The 10,392-nt window shown below is 41.4% G+C and overlaps 1 protein-coding gene across 1 annotated transcript; it reads right to left on the bottom strand.

Moving 5' to 3' along the window:
• Positions 1 to 1,822: 1,822 nt before the first annotated feature.
• LOC124935041 (titin-like) lies at positions 1,823 to 9,698 on the bottom strand. Its single transcript, XM_047475508.1, has 4 exons — positions 9,632 to 9,698; positions 8,445 to 9,013; positions 7,192 to 8,219; positions 1,823 to 2,105 (listed from the first exon to the last, which is right to left on the bottom strand). Exons 1-4 carry the CDS (start codon positions 9,696 to 9,698, stop codon positions 1,823 to 1,825), a joined length of 1,947 nt encoding a protein of 648 aa, XP_047331464.1.
• Between the last annotated feature and the right edge of the window lie 694 nt (positions 9,699 to 10,392).

Below are 10,392 nucleotides of genomic sequence, written 5' to 3'. Positions count from 1 at the left end.
CCTCTTCTTCCATGATTGGATCAGGTTGAATGGGATCCTGAGTCTAATTGATAATAGGCTGGGCCAACAGGCGTTTCTCTTCAACAAACAAATTTCCCAATTCAATTAGATGAGCATAAGCTTGATCTTCTTCCTATGATATCACGTTATCATCGTCATAGAATTACATTGGCTCGTCATCACTCGATGGATTATAGAACGGATTTAACCTTGAAGACCCGGCATAATGAACAAATTTGAGAACAATTGAGCTATAATCGTTCATGATTTCGTCAAGTCTCTTTAAGGCTTTTTCTTCTACATCAGCATTTTTTTCCATCGGATTGAAATTTTCTTTTCTTTCTTCAAGCAGAGGAAAGAGAGCATGACCTCTGATGTTCACTTTCACCGGATCTTTCCTTTTGAGAGCTTCATAGACCTTAGAGGTTTTAGACCACTTTAGAACTCGTTTCTCCACATTAACCGGCTTCATCCATTTTTCTCTGACACATTTTCCTTTAATAAATTGATCATACTTATTGGCCACTATGTTCATCACCCAAGTGTCGAAGATATAAATATTCGCAGTTGCTTTTGCATTAGCTTGATCCAACATTATATTCACAATGCAACTGGCTTCTGAAACTTCCTCGTTGGAATTGGTTGCAATAGCCTTGCCCTTTCCAATAACCTCAACTAGTTTAGGAATTGGAATTGGTTCACCGATAGATATGTCAGCAGCTCTCCTAGTGGCTCTCATAATTTCATGACGTGTTAAGGGCTTAGAAAAATGCCCTTGTGAGATCTTAGACAGAACCCCTTTCCCTGTGACATCGGACTTTTCTTGAACAATCTTAGATATAGGTGGCTTGACATTTGGTAGAATGGGAGCCTGTTCAGACAATACTATAGCAACAGGGGTTGGAACAGTACCCTACTCTATTTCGGTACTAACGATAGCATCAACAACTACAGGTTCTTTTGGGCAGAAAGGAGATTGAATCTTGTCAATACTTTCAAAATTTGGACCAACTGGATCAATAATTGGCCCAGCAGCTTGTTCCAACACAGGAACAAAAACATATATTAGTTGTTCCAACATAGGAACACTAAAAGTACGCACTTCCGCCAGAGAAGGAGGAGGAGTTACCTTCGAGGATGCTTTGGATGATTTTGATGCCCTAGGCGTCTTTAACTTATCACCTTTTGAAACAGAAGACCTTGTTGGCTTCTTCAACTGGCTAGCAGATGGAGAAAGTGAAGACATAGGGATGGCTACAAAGGAAGGAGGTTTTTGCTTTGCTCTGGAGTCAACCACTCCAGAATATTTCTTTGAATAGCTCTTTTGGTTATTAGAACTAGCCTCCGATTCATTAATAGTTATGGCTCTTTTAGCCCCCATAGAGAGAATAGAAGTTGCTGGTTGCTTGGATCGAGTGATAGATTTGCCACCCGTCTGTTGGCTAGACGAGCTAGAAAAAGACTCCTTTGAGTTCTTCATCCTTGTGAGAGTGTTAGAAACCGTGGAAAAGGTGAAAACACGACTAGTATTAATAGCCTCATCCTCTCCCATAGGAACCCCCACATGTTTCAGAAACCGGCTGAGTTAGGCAGTGAATCCCACATTTTCTTTGTTCTTAGACTCAATCGACCCACAAAGATTAGAAAAGAGCGTAGAAGCCCAGTTGACTTGAATACCCTTTCAAATAGTTGTCATGTAGTCGAAGCAATCCTAAATATATAGATGAAAAGAACCTGCTTTTCCATGAAGAGCTTTCGCGACAATGTCGTTCAACAAAATATAATGCGGCTTGAGAACATTCTTACTCCCATTCAGCCTGATTTATGAACTGTCGGTTGAGAAAACAGTCTTCATCTTCTTGATAGTTTCCGCTGGAAGATGAAGATTAAAAGTGTGGCCCTCCGATGGAAGTTCAAAGAACTCCGCATAAGCCGCCTCATCAAAAGAAATAATCGTCTCATTCACAGTCTTTAAAATGGAATCACCAACCATGGTCGCCGACTTGAATAACTCTCGAACTTCCTTTTCATGGAAAATAAAATGACCGCTGAGATATTTTTTGAGGCCAGAATACTCCAAGGAATCGGAACATATCAACCACTTCCTGTTGATCGAAAGAATACACCGAGGCGAAATCTACTTGTAGAGTGTTGTGACCAAGGGTAATCTTTTTTTTAGCCATTAGAGAAAGAATGGAGAAGATGAACAAGATTATTAAGAGAGAGGTTAGAGAAAGCTAGGGTTCTTAAGAGATTTTGTGAGCATAAAACTGTCAATCGAATGCAATATGTCCTTAAATAGACTTCGAAAGGTCGCATGGCTTAACCGTAACTTTTCATAAAAGTAGGACCCACTAATTAATGTTAGACGTCTTTTACCAAAGATAGTCATCATTAATATCAGTCTTTTTCTTTTATCTTGAAAGACACGTGTCTTCATGTTATTTGAAATTGACTGTTTTAATGTTTGAGCGGGAGAGTTAGATGACACCGCATAGAGGACAACTGTCCTTAATCAGTTTTGAAGATGAAGTGTCTAATAGCACATGTAGTTAAATATTTCTCTTACTTCTATAATCCATATGATCTAAGCGTCTATTAGATGCATGAGTCTATTAGACGCAGACGTCTAATCACATGTCTTATAGATGTCTAAACGTCTATTAGACGTCGACGTCTAATTACGCATGAACAACATGTATTAGACGTGTGTTTGGTTAGAAGTGAGCGCTAAATTGCTCTTGTCTTATAAACATCTATTAGACTTCAACATCTAACTGTGCAGGTTTTCAACCAAGACGATTTAACTTAGATACATAGAATGTGTGAGTAAGAATACATCTAAGTACTTGCTCTTCCTTTTAGATGTCCTCGTCTAATAGACCGATTAAAGTTTTCGTCTGTGTGCATCTTTATTTATACAATAACTTTCCTCTTAATTTATGCATGTACAAAAATAATGAAGAAATGTTTGAAGGTCCTCAAGACCAAAAATATTTTTAAGGTAGAAAAACACTTAGTCCTTAGGAGTGGTGTGTGCCACTGTGTATCTTTTAGAGCATGTCCTCAGAAGAGTATGCTCCAAGCTTCCTTTCTACAGCTTTCCTGTATCACCTACATAAAGAAATATTTATAATTTTGGTACCCACATTCACTTGGGTCCTCGATCAATCATATCCATATTTGAGTTATCTTTATGGATTTCCCATTTTGTGTTGTAATTAATGCGTATGATTTAGACTTAGCAGACGTCTTCCTTCTAGTCACTAATCCTTTAGCCTTAGAGGATGATTTTCTTTTAAAACTCTATTGGATCGGGATCGCCGATAGTGGACCAGGGTCCGGCTAAAGGAGAACGCTTATACACATAAAACGGTTGGCGTTAATCCGGTTAAGAATTAACATCGGTCTAAATACCACACAGACTTTCACAAACTCTTGAACCGGGTTCAAGGGCGGAAACGTTTTTTTCAGTTTAAAGCAACACACACAGATCGGATAGAAGTAAGAATGAAAAAAGATCGGTTGGAATAATGAAAAGTCAGTTAGGATAGAAAAATGACTGGAAATAAGAAAGAACACAAGACAAAGATTTTATGGATGTTCGGAGATAAAACTCCTACGTCACCCCTTCTTCTCAAACAACGAGAAGGATATTCACTAGGAATATTCATACACAATACAATACACGATCGAGTCTTATTTACTACTCGATATTCACTTTACAACTCTCACACAGAATTGTAATACACTTGATACACAAATACAACTTAATGCTTGTTGTTCTTTTTACATATAAAGATCTCAAGATTGTTCAAAGAATAGTATCTAAGCAGAAGGATATTCAAAGTTGTCTATGATCAAAGTTCTTGAGAACAGTTGTTCAAAGATTGATCTGATGCTTCATCTCTTCATCTTCCTCCTTTTATATTGGAAATATGACAACGGTCATATTTCTCTTCTGACTTGCATTTAATGCGGTTGGTTTAGTTGGTCAAAAGGAGTCGCATAGCATTTAATGCGGTTGAATCTTCCCAAGGCATAAAGTAGCGCCGGCTCAAATTAGGTAAATATTCTCTTGACAATTGTACTCTAACGATTGTACTCTTGACGGTTACCTTCTCCTTGAAAAATACTTCTCATCTTTATTCCAACTCAGGTAACTGTACATCTGACAATTACCTACTGCTTGCAGACTTAACAGTAGACTTATATCAGAAGGGAAATGACACATTCTGATCTTTGAAGATCTTCCTCTACATATTCCCAAAGAATATATGTTCGCATTGAACTGTCAATTTCCACCATTTCCATATCTTTGATTTAAATTTGATTTAAGTCTGGAACCGGACACATATCGGTTTGTTGCTAGAGAATCGATTGATTTGTTCTACCTCTTAGAGAAGGAAAACCGATTTCCGATAACATGTTCACCGATTCTGAAGTTTAAGATGGACCTGTCTTCTGATAAGATAATTCAATTATGTTGATTTCGGTTTAATATGTTTCAGAAATATAGGTTTGACCGGCCAAAAATGTGACCGCTCCTTGTACCTGCACATAAAGTTGAATTTAATTAAGTTCTGTAGATAGTTAATTACTTTTTAATTAACTATCTAATTTATCTAACACACTAGTTGTTCGTTTTAATTAATTCAATAACTAAAATTTTATTTTTGTAAAAAAAGGTTTTTGATCAAACATTATTGTGATTGCTTGGAAGACTCCTAAAACCCTTAAAAACGTGTTATGAAGGTAATTTAGTCATTGTCTTGATTGAACAGAAACTCGATTTTGAAAATATTCAAAATCAAATTTGTTTAGTTTTGATTTAGATAGATTGATTCAAATTAGTTTTGACAGAAACCATGTAAATGATCTCATGCTCGTTTTCTAATTAAGAAACTGAACAATCATGCAGTATGTAAAATGGAAAAACTGAAATGTAATTTTTTTATATTTGAATTAATAAATTGAATTACAACATGAATGGAAGCTTTAAGTGAGTTGGAGAATACTCTTAAACTCTTTAAAAGATTTCTTATTACCTAGAACCGAGCTTTAGGGCTTTATACAAAATTTCAAAATTTTCAAGAAAAAATATTGAAATTTTTAATGGTGGATTTCGTATGAGATGGATTGAGGGCTTAGGGTTTTAATCATTTCCTTCAGTTTTCTTAAAGGGAATTATTTATAGCTTCCCAATATCGGTTGATCGATCAAGTGGATCAAATTTCAGACAAAAGCTATTAATGACTTTTTTATATTCTTCATTCAACTTGATCATTATAGGGAAAGATTTTTCCTTTAAACATAGGTGAAATGATCATTTTAGTCTTTGAATCAGTCGATTTGATTGAGTATTGGCCAAGTTCTACTTTTGAAAAATCAAAAATTTTGGTCAATTATCATTGTTGTTCGTCGCGAGAAAGAAGACAACTGTTAGGATCTAGGTAGCCGCTGGAGGACCGGGGGTTGGACCGGTTAGCGGTTCTTACTCGTAAGGTGGTGGTTAATCCGGTTAGAGATTAACACCGGGGTTTCAATACTACACAACCTGTCACAAATCCTTGAACTAGGTTCAAGCGCGGAAGAGATTTTCTTTCAGGTTGAAGCGGCACACTTGTATGATAGGCAGAATCGGTTTCGGATGATGGAGGTCTGAAAATGGTGGGTCGGTTTCGGTATTCTGGAAATTCGGCTTGGATAGTGTTAAGTCGGTTATATCGGTATGAATCGGTTAGATAAAGAAACCGGCAGACAGTAAATAACAAGACAGATTTTATGGATGTTCGGAGATAAAACTCCTACGTCACCCCTTCCTCTCGAAACCGCGAGAAGGATATTCACTAAGGAATACAATTACAATCCGATCGAGACTTATTTCCTGCTCGATAATACTCTTACAATTTACACCGAAATTGTAGAACACACACTTTTACTTTTGCCCTTAGGCTTTCTAGAATATCACAGTCTTATCACTTGGAGTAAATGCTCTTAGAATTTATCACTTGCTTCACTGTATCTTACTTATCCCACTGTGTAGCTATGTGTCCCGCATTTACTCTTCTTCCACTGCCCCTTTTATAGGTGAAATATGCCAACGGTCATATTTCACTGCCTTGAATCTGATTGGCTGAACAGAGGTGCAGTGATTAAGTGTTTCAGAGATTCAGACCTTCGGTCGTTTCCTCAGACCTGATGGTCAAGCTCAGACCTGGCATTATGTCTCAGACCTGGCGGTCTGTTCTTCCGGTTTGTAAGAAAAACCTGCTGGGTTTGTCTTTTACTCAATGTAGACACTGTCTGTTGGACAGTTGTCTGTACTTGGAAGATTTCCTTTCTGGCTTATCCCGAAGTGGAAGGATCCGGTAGTACTGTCTTCTGCAGCCTGCAGGCTTTCCTCAGACTTGTATGGATATGGAAATGTTCAGTCTGTTCCTTTGGTATCATTCTCAACAGATACCCAAATTGTCTTCTTGTGCAGGTCGGTCATTCGACCTAACCGGATGGCTTCCGGTACGAGTGATGTAACCGGACTTCTTCCGGTTATTCCTCTGCTTTGTGGCTGATCGGCTGTTTGATGTTTCCGGTTTTGAGCTTTGGCCAATCCTTTCTCTGTGCGGTCAGGTTTCAGATATTCTTGGTCGGTTTACTAGCTTGACCGGCTGGTTTTCTTAGCCGGTTCTTTTGGTTTATCCGGTCCGGTTCCTTGTTCCTGCATGGAAAGTTTATTTAAGTTAGGTTTATTTGAACCGGTCTGATTTTATCTAACAATTTCTCCCTTTTTGATTATTTTATTTAAAATTATCAAAATCATGTAAGTTTGCAACCGTAGGCCGGTTGTTTTGTTTGACCGGATTTTTGAAAATGGTTTAGGAGAATTTTTCGAAAAAAAAAAAAAATTTGAGAAAAAATTTGGAAGAGTCTTTATCTTTTATCTAATCAATTTCTCCCTTTTTGATTATTTTATTTAAAATTATCAAAACTAAGTAGAGATGCAAAAGATGGCCGGTTTCCAAAAATAGCTTTATATATAGTGTAGATAACCGAAAATAGCATAATATGTAAAAGCACTAAGACAAGTAAAGGAAGGAGAGTCCCTATTCCGAGTCCGAGAAGTCATATATGCTTTTCTTTTTCTTCGGTTGTTGTCGACTGGTCGGTTCGGAAGGTCTTCGTCTTGTAGACCGGGACTGCAGTTGTTCTTCAACTTCTTCTTCGACTTGATCGGCCTGCTGCGATGTACTCGTGATGACCGTTTCAGTGACCTCATCGAGCAGGTCGGCTATTTGAGCTTTCTTAGGGGCTTCCCTCTTTCGCTTTTTCGGCGCTGAAGTGGAGGTGGCCGCCTTTTTCTTCTTGTTTTCGGCTACGTATCCTTCTAGCCTTCGTGCTTCCCTTTCCAACCGCTCTGCATCCTCCGCAGCTAGAGCGGCTGCTCTCTTAGCAAATCCTGGGAACAAGGCCTCTCCCCTTTTCATCCGCGCGGCTTCCTCTTCCTCTTCGGTAAGGTGAGTTGAACGCGGTGCCTCTTTCTCTTTGCCTGCTTCGGCATCCAGCGCATCCTGGACCCTCTTAGCCACTTGAGCATCCGCCTCTACAGCCGCGGCGTCCGCGTTCACCTTCACCCTTAGCAATTCGGCAACCTGTTCGGAAAGCGCCTTCAGTTCGGCCACGAGATCCACATTTTTCTTCTCGAGTTCGGAGACCCGTTCGAGTGTTGTACCCACTAGGTCATCACTCATCGATGTCAACCGTTGATCGGGTTCTCTCTCAAACCGGTCGAAGTCTCCCTTTAACTCGGAGGTCAAGTCCTCCAGAATTGCAGTTCGCTGAACACATTTACTGCGCTGAACCGCCTCTTCCCGCAGATCTTCGCCGATTTTTGAGAATCGTTCCTGATTTCTTTCCAGAAGACACCTTGTGGCGTCGGTGAACTTGAGGGCCGAATCAAATATTCTGATGGATCTATCCTTGAACGGCTGAACCGCGGAGTCTTCAAACTCTTGAATGCGGTTATCAATCAGTTCTGATGTGGAGGCTTCAAGCTTTTGAAGACGGTCCTCAACCCATTCTTTCGTGAAGTCTGAAGCGGGGACTTCCGGTTGTGGAGGAGGGGATTGCCCGGTGAGGTTGGGGTCGGCTCTTTCATCGGAATCTTTGGATGCCGCATTCTCCTGTGGAGGTGTTGGGCAGTGTTCCGGAAACGTATCGATCTGGGGAGGAGTATAGACCGGTATATTCATTCGGCTGCATATGGCCTCTAGCCGTTCGATTTCTTGAGCAAGTTCCCCTTTGGCTTTTTCAAGCCTTGCTAACACCCGCGGCGCTACGGTGTCTTCCGGTCCCAACTTTTCGAGCTCCTCCGTAATTTTCCGGATACGTGTTGTTAGCTTCCGTAGTTGGACCTTCGGTTTTAAGAGGCAGGTTCGGTGTTGTACCTCTTGAAGTGTGTTGGAGTTTGTAAGGTTCATGATCAAGTCTTCCACCTCCTCCAATCTTTGGATGCACTCCACGTCTGTGTGGCCCGGTAGGATTTCTCTATATGGTGTGCCGTACCGGTGATCGTGCCATTCCAAGTACAGTTCTTCAATTGACTCGGCTCGCTTTTTGACGCCCTGAAGGAGTTTCCGAGATATCCTATCGGCCTCTGCTTCTTCGGCCTCCTCCTTTTCTTTATCGCCACCCTCATTACCGGCTTCTTTATCACCTTCCTCCTCATCATCCTCTTCACCACCTTCGGTTGTCTCAGGGTTGGTGTGAGGTCCAGCTCCATTGGGGCTCTGGGCCGAATTGTCGTCTTCATTGACCGATCTATCATCCTCGGTCTTCTCCGTGTCGGTCCTCTCAAAGAGGGAGGCCGACTCCTCATCCTCGGTTTGCTGTGGCGGTTCCGAGAAAGTTATTTTCTCCTTTCCTTTGCTTTCTTCCTTTGTTTTGGCCGGGGCCGCTTTCTTAGCGGCTTTCTTCTTTCGGCCACCTGTGGAGCCAGGGGCCGGCTGCTTTCTTTCTAAAAATTGTTTCGATCTGATGAGGCATCTATCTGCGACAACGACGCCGGGACCGATGTCGAGATTGAGGTGAAGGAAGATCTTACCGAGGGGAACGGCGTATCCCCACGACCGGTTTGAATCCGGTTTCACCATATCCATTAGGTTGCTGAACACCGCTTTTGCCCAGTTGACCTTTCTACCCTCCATCAGACTGATCAGCATCTTGATTTTGTCTTTTGTGAGGTTGCTGAAGTTTCCTCCCCTCGCCAGAATCGCTCTTGCGAAGATGTCACATATTGGGATATACTCCGGCTTCAACATTTGTTTGCTGCCGGATGCTTTGACCGGCTCTTTAGTTGCCGATAGAATCTGGCAAGCCGCCTCAAAGGTTTCCGGCTCTATGTTTGCCGTTGCATCCTGGCCGGTTGTTGGAAGACGCAGGCTCTCTGCCACCAATGCCTCGGTGAGCTCTATTTCAGAACCGCATACAGTCGCGGTGATTTTGTCGTTGGAGATGGTTGCGGTTTTGAAGAATTCTTCGACCGCATCTTTGTATATAACATGAGGACCGCCAAGGAAATATTCCAGACCGGTTTGGACTACCCGGTCAGTAACCTCCTTTGCCTCGGGCGTACCTTTCAGTCGGATTTCCTCGAAATCCACCTGAGATAGGAGTCTGAACAGAGTCGAATCGCGCCCCATCTTAGAGAGGTAAGAGAGTTTGAGGAGAGTGAGTGCAGAAAACCGCTTGAGAGAGTTTGAAAGCGTTTTAGAGAAAGAAAGCGAATTCGCGTGAGAATGAGGTAAAGTGACCGAGGGCTTCCTTTATAGGTGCGGTCTGGAAACATAACCGTCCCATCAACATTGGGCGGGAAAGTTCCCTCCAAAGCAAGTGAGCGGCAAACCATTGGCGGGAACGGATTGGGCGCCAAACTATGGACGGTAAGTCGGGTGGGCTGGAGTTTTGGGCGGGAAACTTCCCTCCAAAACTTTTGCTTACGCCATTGATGACATACTCTTCTTCGAGACCGATTGAAATGCCGGTTTTCTATAGTTAATCGGTTATTTCAGTTTAAGTAATTTATTTGACAGGAGAAGGACTCGGTTACAATTAGAAGATGTTAACCGGTTACTTAGATAAATGTTCAAAGTATTAAGAAGACCCGGTCATTTAAACTGAAATGAGATTGAATTCAAGACATATTGCAGAAAGAAAACCGACAGAAGGATCGGTATTGGAATAGGCATATAATGGAAAAATGCAGTCTATGGAAGAAACATTCTGGAAATTCTTTCCTCCACCGAATCTTTGTCAAGAATGTTAGAGGGAGCGGCCGGTGTGCCCGGTCCGAACTCTGGCCGGTACCCAAGAATCAGCTTACTGATATGCGGTGCA

The sequence above is a fragment of the Impatiens glandulifera genome, chromosome 4 (assembly GCF_907164915.1).
Source record: "Impatiens glandulifera chromosome 4, dImpGla2.1, whole genome shotgun sequence".
NCBI classification, from domain to species: Eukaryota; Viridiplantae; Streptophyta; class Magnoliopsida; order Ericales; family Balsaminaceae; genus Impatiens; species Impatiens glandulifera.
Note: the sequence above shows the minus strand (reverse complement) of the source record. Positions and strands in the feature narration are given on the sequence as shown.

Excerpts from the sequence above, each read along its gene's own strand:
- LOC124935041 (XM_047475508.1), bottom strand. The coding sequence starts at position 9,698 with ATGGGGCGCGATTCGACTCTGTTCAGACTCCTATCTCAGGTGGATTTC. Across the intron at positions 9,014-9,631 it reads CGAGGAAATCCGACTGAAAG|AAAGAAAGCAGCCGGCCCCT; the intron begins GTACGCCCGAGG and ends AACAATTTTTAG. Across the intron at positions 8,220-8,444 it reads ACTCCAACACACTTCAAGAG|ATCGATACGTTTCCGGAACA; the intron begins GTACAACACCGA and ends ACTCCTCCCCAG.